The sequence below is a fragment of the Scomber scombrus genome, chromosome 9 (genome assembly GCF_963691925.1).
Source record: "Scomber scombrus chromosome 9, fScoSco1.1, whole genome shotgun sequence".
Taxonomy (NCBI): domain Eukaryota; kingdom Metazoa; phylum Chordata; class Actinopteri; order Scombriformes; family Scombridae; genus Scomber; species Scomber scombrus.
The window spans coordinates 24,250,008-24,268,045 of NC_084978.1; the positions used below are offsets into that span (position 1 = coordinate 24,250,008).

Sequence of the window (18,038 nt, forward strand, 5' to 3'; positions counted from 1 at the left end):
TCTTTTAAACTTTACCTCCGACAATCAAGAGTGGTGTTGGTTTCTTTTCCACTTCTTCATTGTGGTCACACCTGGGCCAGATGAAGCTATAGTATAAAACATTTCTCTATAGAAACATGTTTAGATTAAGGACTATCCCATTTACTTTAAGTGTAACATGTTCTTAACTGCATCAGGTTGTCTTGAGCCTCCATACTGGAGCATTTTCTGTCAGTAGGTGACTTGATATCTTTCTGTCTGTTGGTGCGCACCACAATGCTGCTTTTGTTGTAGTGTCTGGCAGGCTCGGCCATCCAGTCAGCTCGAATAAACACAACAATGCACAACAAAGCAGTTAAGATTGCCGTCTGTGTCTAATTTCACAGTAGAAATATGGCTCCATGTTTGGATCCCTCCTCACATTTAAGCTTGTATGAAACAATGATTCAGCAGCAGCAACAACAGCTAAGTATCTCATAAGAAAAAGTACCCTGTTTAACTTCACAGGTGGTTTATTGTAAGATGCTGAGTCTGCTGAAACTCGTTAAAACAGGATATAGATAGTTAATAATTGCTAACATGATATTAAACAGTCTATTCAAACATCTTGAACTACATAACCCAACCAGGAGATGAATTAGACAGACTATTCCTTAAGCATGATCCTAATGGCTTTTGCATTTTTCATTGAACTAAGTCATAAATAATTTGAATATCCAGGTACTGTTACAATGGTCAGTGGGTTCAGTGTTTTACAAGGGAAAGCCTTCCTGGAGTTCTATTTTACACCCCCTAACGCTCCCTTCTGTGGAAATGTGCTTTATATTCTTAAAGATAAGAGTGAGATTAGTTAATCAAATTTAATTGACCTTAATTAAAACATAAATTTAGTTTACCATTCTTCAGTAATATTTCCCCAACCAATGTACTCAATGTAAGAAAAGTGGAGCATCTGGGCATTAACATATGGCTCACATTAGGATTCTTGCTAGGTTCTTGCTAACATTCTGTGAAATTACAAATATGTCGACATATATTGTGTTGTAGAATGATCATTACAGTTCAACCTTTTCCCTCTGTTCAAAGTTATCAATGCCCGATCAACCAATTTGATGGATGACAGCGCTGCCAACCAACTTTGAGTTTATTTATTACTACAGAAGCAGGAAAAAAGCTTTCCGAATTCTTAAATGTCTAGTAAGACATTTAACATGTCTACTGAGAATCATATTGAGACCGCAGTTCCTCTGCTGCACAGAGGCTTGCAACTGGGCCTCTCTCCTGAGAGCCAATACAGCGACTCGTCCCTGAGCCCGTCACCTGACTCCCCAAGTAGTATTTCCATTCTGAGTGAGAGAGAAGCCAGCAGCTCCCCTGATGTTAACATGCTGGAGTTCTGCCTCAGCGAAGCCTCTCCTGTGGATAACCCTCAGGACACAGCCTTACTGCAGGATAGCTTGTTGTGTGGTGTGAGCATGAACCTCAACCAAACTTTTATCGCCACACCTGTGAATGACAGCATGAATTTCTGGAATGAAAACTTGAGTCTGAGGAGCAGTCAAGAGCCCAAGTCAGAGCAGTACCAGCCTTTCAGTAAGAACGCAGAGTGTGGAAGTAGCAGTGTGGTGACATCTCCAGACTGTGCGGGGAGGGACAGCCGGCTGAGCTCACGTGAAACGTCCCGTAGAGGGTCCGTGGAGAATGACTGCTGCTCCATTACCTCTGGGAGAATGGTGATGAGGACCAACAGTTTTTGTCTGGCAGACCAGTCCCTCGTGGTGTTCTCTTCCCTGGAGGAATCTATCTCTCCAGCTGCAGTACATCCAGTGTTGCCTGCTGAATCTGACTTGGTGTCACCCACTCTGCCAGACGTGTGCGAAAAATCCACAGAAAGAGTCATCAAGGCAAACCTAGGCCACCCGTGTCTTGGCATGACTTTCACTGAGGCAGAAAACTGGGAGCTACCCCCTGAGGAAAATGATATGGAAACATCCAACTTTCTTGTAGTGCTGCCAAGTGAGAAAGAAGGATGTACCTTTATCTGTGAAGCGTCTCCTACAGATGCTGAAAAGGATTTGCAATTTGCGTCCACTCTGTCAGCTCTACAAGACATTGGTAGGGATGTTAATACTTCAACACCAATACAAAACATTGGGAACAAGATACCCAGCCTCCGCTCACTTTCAGAATCCCCCTTCACTGGAAACGAGGGCAGCTCAGGACTCCACTCTGCTAAACAGCAGCAAATCTCTGCCAGTCCTACAAAACGTCAGGTTGCAGGTCTGCTGCCTTCAGCCAGTGGAGGGAATAAAATGGAAATTAAAAAGTTTCCCAAGACAGACTTCAGCAATGTAAAGTCTAAAATAGTGACAAGAAATGTGCATCAAATGGCTTCACAGTATAAAACACCACAAGGTAATCAGTCATCGAAACACACTGAAGTACATAGAGGAGCGTCTGTCAGGATCAGTCCAACTAAGGTGAGGAGCAGCTCCACAGTTGCTTCTGCCAACTCTAAAATGCTCAATGATGCTCAGAGACGGATGAATACAGGGGCTGCACACTTGTGCGAGACAATGAAACAGTCATCTGGCCACACCTCAGGGGATGAACTGAATAACAGGAGAGGATCCACAACTGATCACCCTTCACTTGCAAACACACATGCTTCAGCTGTTGAGTGCAGTAACGCCAGCTCTGAAACCGAGCAGGCAGCCTCAAGTCAGCCAGCCCAGCATGCTGGCAACGAGACCGTCTGCTTCTCATCTTTAGAAAAATCCCCCGACGGAGGTGGCCAAACAGATCCCAGACCAACTCCAAAGAAAGGCGTGTCAAAGAAAATTGAGGTCAAGTCAGGCTCAGCTTTAGGTCAAGACAAGCCTCCTGGATTCAAGACACAGCCTCGCCGCTCATCAGAGAGTTTGTTATCATCGTCCAGATCACCCAAGTTGCAGAGACTGACTCAAAGACTCTCAACAAGCTTTACCAATCCCAAAGATGACATCCACCTAGGCCGGACCAAACCAGGAAGCCTGACCTGCTCTCCCCAGAATAAACAGGCCAGACATGCAAAGGCCACAAAGGGACTTGCTGAACACTTTAATAGAGGGGTCAAGAGGATCAGCCTGGTGGTGAGTACGGACATCAAAAATTCAGCAACAATTAATTTCTTTTTTTCAGGGGGGGCTAATATTCATGTTGTGCTTTCTGCTCTCTTCGCAGGTAGAGTCCAGCAAAGCAACAGCAGCAGGAGCCTCATGCGATGAGAGTAAGAGCAGATTTCGAATACAGCCATCCCCTAGACAAACAAGAGGAACACCGCTGTCACAACCTACAGCTGCTAGTCCCAGATCAACCAGGCAGAGACAAGCAACCTTGGGGAGAGATGAATGCAGGATATCCAGAGCTGTAGGCATACCACAGGCCAAGCACAAGAGTGCTGCAGGTATGACTAATAATCTTTGTTTGACAGTGTTGAATACACACATTTTTCATCCATTGAAAAGTTTGGTTTCTTTTTGAACTGGAGCATCTGCAGATTGATTCTATACCAGATATGTAATGTACCACTAAAGTTAGGCACGGTAGTTTTAGTTATCTTCACCACCTAACTGTACACACCAGGCAGAGATCTGCACTCTTCTTGATCATCATTTGTTCTATGAAGGGGAAAGTTGACCTGTGACTAAACTTTGACACAATCAATACACTGGTAAGCTGTATGACATGGCTTTGACTAAGCAACCATTTCCTGTGCTGTGTAAACAGACAGGATTGTGCTATAGTTCACTTTAACACTTTGTGTCATGTAAACAACCACAGAATAGAAGTCGACTCAAACTGGACTTGAGGGATCATTCGGGATTGACAGCAGGACTACTTGGTTTTGGGGGGCCTGGGCTGTACCAGCTGTGGCTGATAGCTGCAAAATTCGTCAAATTAACACGGCCATATTATTGTAAAACATTTTTTATATTGAAAAATGGCAGATGTAAAACATTGTCAGCAAATTTCATTTGTATTATGAAACACTGTACAGTGGAGTTATTCAGGCAGTAGTTTGGCAGACTCTCCACCAGAGGGCGACATTGAGACAGTTCCTCTGTTTGCTCTATGCTCTTCCTCCTGTTTAGCTCAGCTCTGTTCCACAGGATCAGATACGGTTTCTTGTCCTGTTCCTTGGGGATAAACAGCTCACTCTCTCCTCCCTGCTGCTCTTCATATTAAGAGGAATCCCTGGGAAGGAAGGGGACTCTTCCTCTGATGGGAAGCCATCTGTATGAGTGAAAAAACAGGGGAAGGAAAGGGAGGTTTTGAGCTCGCCAAAACTATTAAAGTGAGAACACAGTGTTTTCAAACGAGCTCCCTGAGCACAGTAAAAACAAAAGCAGTAACATTGTCATGCTCCGACTACAGACACACACCAGAGGGATATATCATTCAACATTTTTATTGTTTCAAATTTATTTGACATGTTTTCTGTAGTCAGAAAGATAGGTGAGTTTTGTATGATTTCTGTAATAAACATGACTGTAGCACAAAGTAGGTAAGCTTTCAGGAATCTGTTTTATTAAGTCGTTTTTAAAGTTTTACTAGTTTAGCTGTTGGAAAAATGTCTCTTAGATATTTCCATGAAAAGGACTCGTACTGCTGTTATGAGAAAATGATTGGCTGGTTTGTCAGGCCCTGTGTAACAATGAAATTAGTATTACATCCCCCAGCTCAGTCTGTACTTGTCCTTTTAAATCAAGGTTCATGCTGCTCATCTCCAATGTTAATTTCTACTTCATTGCATACCAGGCAGTCAGAAGGCTCAGGCAACAGGGGAGCCCTCTCTAGGAACTGGAACTGCTTCAACAGCAAGTATTAAGCCCCAACTGAATGGATCCCGACGTCTACAGACTCCCACTCGTGTCTCTTTTATGGGCCATCCCCCTACTTCTGCTTCCAGACTAACACGCAAGACCCTGGGGCCATCCAGGAGCCTTACTGGGGCAAGTGAGCAGAGCGAAGGTGCTGTCAGAACACCAGGTGAGTCATACAAGGACTTTACATCATTTTATATTTTCAGTGCATTTATGCAAGTGCAAAATGGTGTCCAGGTTGTTTTCCAGGGTCAGGCCTTGTTTTTTTTTTAGCTTTTTAAGGACACATCTGGACATTGAGGGGAGGGGGCTTCTGCTCTACATGGTGACCCACTTCACGGCTGGGCTTGGGTGGAAATCTCCCTGTGGGCAAATCTTTGTCAGATTAAATACCTCCACATCTGCTGAGATACAGAAGCTTGAAATCTTAAAAACAAATGGGACATTTTTCAGATTTCTCAATGTTAAGTTCCTTCTGAACTCATTTAGATATCTTATAAAAATCTGAATAAATGAGCTGAACTCCAACAAATGTTGTGTGTTGCTGCCGAGCTTTGAATGGTTCTAATGGGAACTTTGTAATGGTATTCATCTTCTGACTGGTGTATTGTGTTAAAGGGAAGGATCCCTTTTCCTCTCAGCATCTTCAATAGCATGCAGGTCTGTGATTGGCTAAGAGGACCTATTTTCCAAAGTGGGGACCCCCCCTCTTGTGTGGTTGTGATGGCAACGGTTTCTGTTCCAGTCTAGTTCACACACAGCATTGCCCGAGTGTTGGCAGACAGACATATTACAACTGATGTTGTTTGAGGTGAATGAAAGGAGCGAGCAACATCCCCTTTTTTTCTTTTCTTTTTTATTAAAAAGAGATGGCTGCTTACACAGGACTTCGAAGTTGCACTTGGACTGAATTTCCAGCTCATGTTTTCACCAACTCATCTTTAGTGGCACAAGGCGGCACGGGATCTAACTGTGATCTCACCCTTTTAACATGCCTGCTCATTGGATCCTATCGCTTTTGTATCATCCCTTTGTTGGCGGCATTTAATGGAAAAGATAGAAAGCTTTGGAGAAGTAAGTGAGACTGGAAGTTGAATGGAAACTTGGGTATCCATGGTGAAGCATTTAATTTAAAAAAGCTATGGTAAATCTAATCAGCTCAGTGCAGCAGAAGTAAACATTAGTTTTACATGCTATACATTCATTCATGTTTATTCATTTCATTCTGTTTGCAACATTGCCATTTTTGACATGATGGTCAGATTAACATCTTTTGTTAATCTCATTATATATGTTTTTTTTTTTGCATTATTTAAATAGCAAAGAATACTCCATACTCTATAGTAAAATACTTAGTTTTTGTTATGGAAACGCAGTTTGAGGAAACACAAAGAGGGAATTTTATGTTAAAGACTAACTGTGGAAGATATCCACTTAAGACTAACTCAGATATCTGAAGCTTCATATTAGGACTTCGGCATGTAATTTTGCTCAAAAGAGGAATGTGGATTTTGTCCTCCATCACTTGCATTGAAAACACATTATGGTAATTTAATGGCAGTATGAACAGGATGAATGATTACAGCAAGAAAAACACCTTTCAATGTTCATATGGGCATCTGACTATAATTTAAAACAGACAGAAACAAATTGTGAATCTGACCTTTTTAAAAGACAGGTTCACATTTTTTCAAGTCTGTCTTAAAAAATGGAAGGAGGTTTTCCTCGCTGTTATCATTCCTCCTGTTCATACTGGCTTAGAGTACTCCTTACTGTGTTTTTAATGTGGGATGAGGGACAAAATCCACAGTGTGTCCACACAGTCATTCAAGTTGACCTGAAGCTTATAAGGCTTCTGCAGTCTGAGTCAGTCATATCAAGTGGATATCTGACACATTTACAGACTTTTTAGCATCAAATTCCCTCTTTGTGTTGAGCTGTGGTGGAAGTATAGTAAAAAAAGGGGGACTTTGGCACTAAAAAGACTGTAACGTTGAAACAAAGAAGACTTGATTTGACTCATTTGGACGGCTGAAGCTTTATATTAACTTCACATAAACTTTCAAATACATTTTGGCTCATAGTGAGGGTCGTATTTTTTGTCATTTGCATTGAAAGTGCATAATGAATGATCTTATAATGGTCAGTATGAACAGGATCAATTATTTTAGAGAAAAAACTTTTTCAATGTATGGGTATAAATATGGGAAACTGACTATTGTTTTAAAATAGACTTGGAAACATTGTGAACCTGTCCTTTAACATGACCGTACAAATCATAAGTGATAAGTGACTATATGTATATATGTATATATCGGTGGTAATGACAGCAGTAATGTATTGAAAGCAGAGTCTTACCCAGAACGTCTTTACTTGTCCAACAGTTTCTGGAGGAACTGCACATAAACAAACTCCATTCAAAACTACTTTGCTGAAAGCAAAATTCATCACAGCCTTGGGGAAAAACACTGGACCAAGTGAGATCACACCTGCACACACACACTAAATTTCAAGCTTATGTTTTAATTTGTTTCCCTGCAAAAGGATGCCCCTCTTAATTTTTGTCACCCAGCCTTTTGATCACATTTCCCTTTGCAAACTCCCATTTGTAGAGTAACTCTGAGTGTTGATCAAATAGATTTTTGCATCTTTTATCAAATCCTCACACTATGGTAGAGAAATGGCTCTGTTAAATTTGACTCAAGTGGAAAGCGATTAAAACCTCACACAAAATAAGCTGTTGTCACTTCCTAATGTTGCCTCTATTGTGTTCTAACCACACGTGATTAGGCCTGTTTGATCTTGATTGAATTAAATTACTTTATCTATGTCGGCAAGTCGAACAGTATCTCTGATCAGTTCCCCCCCGATTAGGTTCTAACTTAAAAGCTCTCTGCAGTTCATTAGTTGTGGTCAGTTTCCAGTGTTCCTGTCACAGCATGGGCCAGATTAACTCCAACTTCTTGTCTCACCTGGATCTTCTGCTTGTAGCATCTTTGCCCACAGCATGCAAGCCTGCAGCTTCTACCAGCAAAGGACCTTCAAATGTTACAGTCAGTCCACTGAGAAGGACGGCTTCTGCAAGACTTGCTCGTGTAACATCAAGTGGACCTGGTAAGATGTTTCTCTCTTTTCACTGATACTCAACTTAACTGTTGATAAACTATAATTTGAGTGCCCCTCCAGTCAATATAGATGTTTGAGCTTCATTGTGCAGAATGATGCATGTGCAATTTGACTCTAGAAGGCTGTTTTCACTTTAATCTGCTGAAAGTGGAAAGTTTCTCTGTGCTCATTTGTGACATCACAACTACTTTGGAGCCAATTATAGTCTAGTATACAACTTACAGAAATGTGATGTGGAAACCTGAAGCCTCCAGTGCACAAACACTGAGGATGGAGTTCACAGTGAAGTAGAAAGCATTTTGAATCAGTTCAACATTAGAAAATAAAATTCTTTACATATTAATAGACTGCATTTTTACAGGGAAATAAGTAATTTCAAGGATTTTTAAAGAGATCATTTTTTGTGGAATAACCACATATTTTGTATGTCCTCAAACATGTTTAGAGCAGATTAAGTAAATAAGATGTAGACCAGCAGGCTCAAATTCTGGTATCTGTGGTGTTTCTGTGTTTCCTGTAAAAATTAATACACTACGTCTGTATGTGACCTCTGTTTTTTATTGACCTTTGTTGCTCTCTGCTGCTCACATATAATGATTGATCCATATTTTTGGGCTCTTATGTGTGTCTTCCTGTCTATAACAGTATAATTACAGGCCAGTATCTAGATGAAAAATATTACAGCCAGCACATTTTTTTGAGTCTTGGATTATAAATAGTCCACAGTCAAAGCTGAGGACAGAGACTTGTGTCAGCCAGGCTGTTTTCAGCTCAGCTCATGACACAAAACCTTGCCAAGAGCAGCCTGCCATCTCCTGTCATCCCGCTGCTGGTGACACATGGGCAAAGGGAGTAAATGAGGGGAAGTGCAGGGGGGACTACATGAAATTCCCATTGGTTGCAGTAGTGTTGTTTTCCCCTCCCACTCCTCTCTCTCCCACTCCACCCCCTCCCCCTCTCCTCTCCTCTCATCCTAACATCCTGGCTCTGCTACAGCACCGCCATCATCACGCTTGGAGATGCTGCTGCTTTGCTCTGCTGTGATAGATTTGTGTTGTTTGGTTAATGGCTGAAGCTTGGCTTTACCAAGAGGATTAAAGGATTTTTATTTTTTTTAAACTTTTTTTTCTGCCCCTATCACATCTATCAGGCTGTGCCACAAAACACTGGCCAGCCTTTAAACCCATCTCTATCTTTGAGTTGGGAGACCTGCCATGCTAAACAGCGTGCCTTCACTTTTTTCAAGGCTGTCTCAGCAGTGTCACTGTTACTGCTTTTTATTGATTTACCTACTTTCGGCGAGTGCATTTCACCGCTGCTGTCACCTAAGGCATGATGCACTGAGACACACCATGGCGTGTGGTTCATAGCCAGTGTCAAGCCTCTACATCTGGACACTGTTTTTTTATTTCTTTTTCTAGTAAATGTGGCCATCTTTGGTTTTTTGAGAGATGTTATGGTCTCCGAAGCTCTCCCTGTCGAACATCCACGTGCGTCTGACAGCCAAGGGTTTACTCCGAAACATTCAGCTGCTGTCAGGATGCAGGAAAAACACTGTGGTTTTCCAAGCAGGTTTGTTATTTCAGTGTTAAATATTCCCACTGACAAATGTTTTTGGGGTCTTTGTGTTATAATACTGAAGAAAGGCCTGTCAGTGTTTGCCTCTCGTGTAGACCTGAGCTGTTACTGTAGATGTTTCTATTTTTAGTTTGGTTATTTCAGCGAGCAGGAGGTTCATCTTTCATTTACCTACCTCAGTCACCAAATTGTGTGACCCTGCGCAGAAGTGTTTAAAGATACAAACCCTAAATTCAGAAACTGTTTTATTAGACAAATCATCAGAACTGTTTGTTTCAAAATCATATTGACATTTTAGAATGAGGGGCACACGTTTTATAGGCCAGCCTCTTTATTTGACTGTGTATCAAAACACACTTGGTCTTGTTTACGGGGGGAATGCCAGGGCTCCTGTTCCACCCTGAGATGAAACCAGCTTATTTTGGTCCTCGGCCTCTAGTTGAAGTGATGAAGACCTTGTTGTGATTGTTGAACAGCACTTTGGGAATATAGTAACTTGAAGTGGTTCCCACAAAATTTAGCGCATTCCTCTCCTGTTTTTGAAAGATTAGGGTCAAATATGGTAGCTTAGATTTACTGTCGCAAATGTTTTTATAATCATCAGAATGACATTATCTTTTAGTTGTTTAAATAAAAGAAAGTATCTTTAATTTAGTTTAAAAAATAATAGACACTAATTTAATGTCCCATGCATCACTTAGTTACAAGACTCTTATTTTAGACAAGTGGTCCAGTGAGTGTTACACTGAGAATTATTGTCTGCTATTGTGTCAACAAAGCCCTTAAACAAGTGCCTGATTGTGATGCGTCTCCTCACCCATCATGCTTTGTACTATGGCGTGATATCTCCTTACACCAGCAGAGCTCTATGTCAAAATCACTCAGTATTTGATGTGAAGTGTGCTGGCTGGATTGGCACTAAATAATTATTGAAACGAAATGAAATAAGCTGTACTGCTGCTGCAGTTTAGTATGTCCACATACTGTAACTGTAACTGTTCAGACAGTTTGATCTAAATAGCTACAGCTTCTCTGTTGCCATGGAACAGCCGTCAAACGGAGAGACAGCTTACAGTCTTATGTAAAAGGAAATTAATTAGGAAAGTGCAGATTTGTATGTTTATTCAACACAAAAGGCAAATTCCAGTTAAAATGAGATAATAAATCCAGATGTTTGATCATGTCTGATATGTCCACGCTCTGTGTAGCCCTCACAGGATATGAATGACTGAGTGAAGCAAATACAGGATCCTCTTTATTAGCCTGATTATCATACTTAATTGCCATTTTATATTATTTACTATTTTAAACGCTGAAAAAAGATGAGATGGGGCAGGGATTCACACGTCTGTAATAGCCTTCTTCTTGGACCATTGAATTATTTAAATAGGTGAAAGCATGAATTTTTAAAGTTCAGCAGAAATCTGTTGCATAACGTCCACCTCTGGTCTTGGACACAAGCACGCGAATAGCTGGGGAAAACACACATGGGAATATTTCTTCCTGCTAGTTCTTCTTTATTTGGACATGTTAAAAGTGGCATCAGTGAACGCAGCCATGATCCCCAAATGTTGTCCTTTTAAAGGCATGAAGGACAAACAGCAGTAAATAGATTTTATTTCAATTGTTAAAAAAAAACAACAACAAAAAAACACATACTGCTTAGCACACCTACTAAACCGAATACTAGGATAGTGGTTATATCATCACACAAATGTGATATTCCCACAGTGTGTTAAACATCCACTCAGTCGTGGCAGCGGGCTTTATGCTGTATGCAGGTATGTTTGTGGTACAGAGCATGATGGCTGTGACACAGCTAGAGATGGTCTCTTACTGCTTTTTGCAAAACCAGCAGAGGGCATCCAGGTTCAAAGAAACCCCTTTTAACATTTAATGAACTGCAGCATCATCAAAATGATGGAAAGCTGAGCAGCACAGCTTAACTGTGTGTTTGGATCTGTAAGAAAAATGTTTTCTATTTTGACATTCATGTTTTTACACATTGTAATTGTAAGCACAACATTGCTGCAGAGAATATGCTTCTATGTAATTAGTGAAGGTCACCCAAATGAAAGCATTAGGGGTGCCAAACTTTTTGTAGTAAATAGTGTGTCTTGTTTTGTCCTTTGTACTATTCATCCATGTGCAGAACAATATTGTTTGTCTTAAAGGCGGAGCCCGTCAGAGCAGTTTAACTTGGCTGTGAAACACAGAAAGATTAGAAACTAGCTTTCTGGTGAACTGCACACCCGGATACAAAGCTGTGTAAACTCAAGTTAGTCCATGCGACAATGCAGTATATAATAATTCAGCAGTGTTGGATCTGGCTTTTATTATCTAGTTCTGTCATAAAAAGGTGCTGATTTTACTGCTTTGATTCCACACTTTGCTCTTTCAATTTGTTCCCTTGTCACAACATTGAGCAGCTACAGTATGGCTCATAGGTAGAGTGGGTGGTCTGCTAATCGGAAGATCAGCTGTTCCATCCCCGTCTTCTCCAGTCCACATGTTGAAGTGTCTTTGGGCAGCCCAAATTGCCCCCGAGGGCTGTGCCATCATTGTATATGAATGAGCAGGTTGGCACCTTGCATGGCAGCCTTTCTGAATGGGTGAATACTGGCATGCAGTATAAAGTGCTTTGAGTGGTTGGAGGACTACAAAGCTACAAAGGAGCAATATAAATACAGTCCATTTACCATGTTCCCTCTGTTGTCCCAGCCAGTGTGAAGTGTTGATAATCTCTCAACACTATTATGTTGCAGTGATCCAGAGAGCTGTATATTCAGCAGCTCCAGATCAGTGAAAACACCTCCTCCTCCTCTTTGTTTTAATACCTACACTTGTAGAAACTGTGGAGTCTTATTTTGAACATAAACAAGTATATGTTGCTCAGAAAGACATCTGTGTCCCAAAGATCCATGCAGGAGTTAATGTGGTATGTTATGATGCTATCAGATGATACTCTGCTTAGTGTGTCTAAATTTAACCTGAATATGCTCCAGGTTTTTTGTGCTCCATAAAGGACATAAATATAAACTCTTCATTGGCTGAATTGATGCCTGCAAAATATGAAGGCAGCTGCAGCTTTAAAGTAGATCTATCTTTAGGTTTTATTGGTATGAATTTACTATATAAATATTTTTGCTTATTCAGCTTGATTGGTTCTAGCTGCTGTCATTGAAAACACTATGTTGACAATGTGAGTACAGCAGACAGCACTGAGTATTCCCACAGGCCACTGGTGGTACTGTATATTCCACTCGTTAATGCTGGTATTCCTGATATTTCTCAGGCTGTCCTCATTGCCATGTTACCTAACACTCACTACACAGTCTCCCCATACAGAAACTGTTCTTATACATTATAACATGGTTTATATATGTCTAATGTCAATAATGTTTTTTCATTATAAAGTAGTTGTCTGTGGTAGTGCGGTGTGTTTCTGTTCTGTGGCAGAGTAAACAAAGTGCCCTTCATTAGTGGGATTGATGGCTGTTATACGGGGGTGATGTATTTATAAAGCTGATGTAAATCAACAACTACACGGCCTTGTTAAAACTAGCTGTCCTTGGTGACCAGTGTCTGCAGAGCACTGGATTGAATTAGGATATGGAAAACTAATCGCATTCAGAGGATCCATTTTTGTGTCTGGGCTGTCTGTGGAGCAGCACTGGGAATCATCAGTGTAGCTGATTGGATAGAACAGTTGCGGACCACAGAACCAGCCAGGGCTTTGACACCGGAGCTTGCCGCATCTATGACCCTGACGTGAGTTGCATGTGGGTGGGTGGCGCTGCTGTCAGACCAACTGCAGCGGTTATGGAAGGTGGTGTGATGATGATCAACGTTGTCACAACGCTCAACACATGTTCTTTCACAGTGGACAAGAACAAACCCAAGGCCAACTCCTGCCAGCAACAACATCAGCAGCAAGCATCACAACCTAACCAGAGTAATGGACCTCCGGATGTGGTACCAGCGGGAGGCGCAGAGAGTAAAAGAAAGGACCAGAGTATCCAGAAGCTCAGGGGACTCCTCGCAGCCAGTAACTTCAGAATTGAGGCATTCATCGTCGTCTTGCAGCATGCTCTGGCTGAGGTATGAACATTTAATTTATGATGAAACTATTTTCCTTGCAAGTTCTCTAACAAATATCGTAAAGAGAGGAACTAATGAAACACAATTACTTCATCTTGCTGCCCTGTCGCCACTTTCTTCAGAGGTATAGCAACTCCTTTTAATGACAAAGACTTACTGCTGTCAATGATAAGACTTTCAGCTTTATAATACATCTGGGAATCATAGTCTGATTCACAGCACAATATTATCACAATATGTTGCACAGTATAATGAATGCATCATAGTAAAGGAAACTCTTACTCATAGTTCACATCTGTATATCAGACCTATTAGACAACACCATACCTTTCTAACTACAGATGTAACCATATACAAATAATAAAATCCAATTTATGTGACAATGATTACCTTGGATTATAACTACAAGTGTTCCAACATCAGATCCTGTTTGTTGATGCATGTACAAGGAAACCAAAATGGCATTTCTATTTACAGCAGCAGCATGGTGAGTGATTGTAATGCTATGAGGGACTACACACACGCAGTTGTACTTGGAAGTCGGCCAACACAAAACAGTCTTGTTGTTGTTGTCATCCACCGAACAATGACATATTCTGCTCAGTTTACGGCTGCAGTTTTGCACAGTTTAGTTAGATAGCATGCTAAATCCTAAAACCATAGCAGTCTTTATGATTAGCATGTTAGAACATGTCTTGTGAAAATGAAAACACACTACGTTTTTCTATTGTACTGAGCTACACTCCATAGTTATTAAGGTAGGTGAGCATGACTCCAAGTGCTTTTTTAAAAATATGTATGTTCAAGCTTACTGTTTGTTTTGGATCTGTTTTTAGAGCAGTGCCATGTGATTGGTTTCCAGGAACTGGATGCCCCAAAGGATTATTATTCCCACAGTGCATTTCAAACAGGCTTATCCTATCAGCTACCCTCTGCTCGACCCCCAACCATCGTACTCCCCTCATTTAGTTGTGGTTAAAGCAACATTAGGATGTGGTGCTTGGACTCCAAATATCTTTACATCAGAAGGCCTTCTGTGCAGCCTCATTAGTGAATTATAACATTAAATTAGATTGGCTTAATGCATTCTGTTCAGCCGCTCCATCATCCTGTTTGAGCATAAAATGTCACAAGCTTTTTTAGTCCCACTGGTTCACTTTAGAAATGTCCATGTGTAATATTTTCACACCCTGTGTGTTGTTGATTTAATATGAAAGATTTAAATGAATTATTTCAGTAGTTTAACTCAATAATTTTCTTAGACATACAAAGATATTTACCGGCTCCCATGAAATCTTATGGCCTTATCTCCTAGCATTACACCATTCACTCCTCCAGATCCTAACTTCATGACTACAGTAATTGTTGGGGCTGGGAAACTTTTATGTTAAGGATTCCTCTCATTATGTAGGTCCTCTTTTTCTTTCATTTGTAACATGTATGAGTAATCCTATGAGCGAAAAGCTTCAGTCTGCTCTGAACACTCAATTTCCAGCAGTTTTTTCTACTTTCAAACCGAGTTCATGTCAACTTGTGACACATTTCTTTTTTTTTTGACACATCTATCTGCGCCATGAACAGTGTGCGAGTTCACTACCTCACCAACATAATGGCATCTTTCCATTGTTTCGAGCCATGACTCAAGTCGAGCCGGCACACTGTGAGCATTTTTCCATTACACGGCACTGCAAAGTAAAACAAGTAGTTTACAGTACCTGTTGGAGTTGTGCTGGTTGTCTGCAGCTGTTCAGCAAACATTATAGTCATCACTATGGCTGTTTCTGCTTGTACTTATTCCTCCCTTCATTATTTCTAGCTGAACAAAGATCTCCAAATATCTCCAAATCTTGTCGTGTTGACCAGTAACAAGCTAAACTAGACTGGATTATATCATAACAAATACTAATAATGGTTACAATGCTGTTGTTGAGAAGGAGACAGGATTCTCATTACATTCTCATTTAACAAGGATACAGAGCTAGTGGAGACTGTATTTGGATGTAAAGAAAATATAAATACTCTCAATAAAGTTACAGTTAATTTGTGTACCAAAAACAACAAGTAAGTTTCCCTGCTTTTAGACATGTATCAGCAGTGGTCGCACCCTTTCACAAGATAAAATACTTGTTAGGCATTGTATTAATGCTATGTGTAAAGTCGGGAGTTGAGGGTTATTTTCCTGGTTTCCTGTGTTAGGAAATTAGTTTTATTTTATCAGGAGAGTCCAGATTCAGTAGTATAGGCGCAGACTTTTCCTCTAGACTCTACTGGGAACTTTCCATCATTCTTTCTTCTTTTGCAATGGCTCCTCTGGAACTTATCTGATATTGCTGCTACCAAGACCCCTGACACACCATCACAGAGTGTGGACAGTATATCCACTATGTGCATGCTTGTACTGTGTATGGTTTTTTCAAATAACCAGCATTAATTGCTTCATTCTTCATCCAGTTTAGTATCCGTGTATCTACCTGGGTGGTGCAGAGAAAAGAGTCACTCCACCACAAATACAGTCAATCCGAGCGTCCCATCACAAACAAGTAGCTGTAGTGTGGAAAGTTGGTGAAGGATCATATACTTTTCTGTAATAACAACTCCTGCTGGTTGTTAAGGCCACCTGTGCAGAGTTTGGGTTGGATCCTGTAGTGTTTACATGTTCCTGGTGAAGCTTATTGCTGCCAAGTTGAATATGGCTGACAAATGCCATCAGTACGTTCTAAACACCTTTTAACAAGCTGATATTTTGTAAAAGTTGTACTACATATCACCAAGTGTCAAAGTGAAATGAAAAGGGATGCTTAACTACTACTGATATGCAGCATTTTAGCATCTACCGTGAGGCATGTATCCAAGAAACAAGTGGCATTCCCTGACTAGAATTGAATAAATGTGTGAAAGTGTTTGTGTACATGTGGTCCGCGCAGCCGAGAAGTATTTCAAAGAAAGGAAATTGCCACTTCTCTCTGTCGTAACACACATGCCCCTTTTTTTCCCCTTCTGACCTAGATTGCAACAGCTCCCTTTTACTCCTGCCTTACTCCAGAGTTTGACACCAGAGAGAGCCTTTGTGGCAGTGCTCTGAATGGCTGCAGTTGTAATAGAGTTCACATCAGTCCACTTTTAGTTTAAAATCAAGATTTTTCAGGAAACTTTAAAGCAGTTACTTAAGTTTCTAACCTTTTTAACTTCCTCTCTCTCTCTTATTTAATTAGCTTGAAGTCTGGGCTTTCTGTGTTAAGCATTTTAAAAAGCTGCCTGTCAGGTTTGTTTTGCTACATGGGTATTCTGATGCACTCAATTGTCATTTGTCATTTGCTCTACAAATGTTTATCTTGTGGACAATGTTTGTTGTTGGAACCAAAATTCCAGTCATTATTTAAGCCAGTAGTAACTTATTCTTACAGAGTGATGTGGAGGAAAAAAAAGACCAGATGGATATATGAAGTCATACAAAACAAAGTCGGAGCAGACTGCATTTAAAATGATCAGATGTTGACCAATGTAACATGCCAGCTGATATTTAAAGCACAGTGTGTGATCTGTGAGGGTTGACTCATATCATGGCAGCGTTGTGAAACTGATTGCATCAACAAATATTAAAAACACAAGATCTTTGTTAATCTGTGAGAGAAAAGCAGCTGCCTGAGCCTCACTGACTCAACTTTAAACGCTGCATGCACTGCTTTTTACCCTTGTTAATACTATTACAGTATCTGCAACAAACATAACATAACCTGCATTCAGTCTCCAAACGTGAATTCAATATACAAAATTTCATATTGTGTATCAGGTGTGTAAAAATAGGCCAGTGTGTGCATGTGGTGCTCAGTGGAATCTGGTGGCCACTAATGAGACCGAGAATACCATCAGAGTGTGAGAACGTCCCCAGCCGTTGACTTGATATGGTTATGAACAGCAGCTAAACACTAAGCAAGGACTGTGCACTGTTTCTTATCATCTGTTTGGATGAAGTGTGTAAGCACTGGACCTAGTGTACCATACCTTCTCTCATAGAGAAAATGTTGTTCATCCAGTATAGGAATGCAGACACATTTCTAAATAACCATAAAAATAATTCTCTGTCTCACTTTGCTTCACTGGCTTTCTCTTATTCACAATATTATCATGACATTGGAACCTGATCTAAAGCATCTACTTATTGATCCCAATCCAAGATCAAGTGTTATTCTACACCTGACATGGTATCATTGTTGTATACACTGTTTGCACCCGGCTAGATGTCCCTTAACAATGAGATGTGGAATTACAGCAGTTTTTAGATACTTCAGCATGATTTGACTAGCAATTGTAGGTTTTTGTAACTGTATAATTATAAGCAATGACAGTTTTGCTCTGTCATTTGATTTATAATCAACCTATTTGAGCAAA

The 18,038-nt window shown here is 40.6% G+C and overlaps 1 protein-coding gene across 4 annotated transcripts in view; it reads left to right on the top strand.

Moving 5' to 3' along the window:
• The window catches only part of mtus1a (microtubule associated tumor suppressor 1a), a 30,449-nt gene that overhangs the window by 4,175 nt on the left and 8,236 nt on the right, over window positions 1-18,038 (top strand). For 3 of the 4 annotated variants that reach the window (XM_062425673.1, XM_062425671.1, XM_062425672.1), the window contains exons 2-7: window positions 1,066-3,110; window positions 3,202-3,424; window positions 4,780-5,010; window positions 7,229-7,321; window positions 7,836-7,958; window positions 13,432-13,649. In XM_062425673.1, the coding sequence (XP_062281657.1) occupies window positions 1,170-3,110; window positions 3,202-3,424; window positions 4,780-5,010; window positions 7,229-7,321; window positions 7,836-7,958; window positions 13,432-13,649 (2,829 nt within the window). In that variant the 5' untranslated portion in view covers window positions 1,066-1,169. The other variant, XM_062425674.1, reaches the window with a different exon arrangement.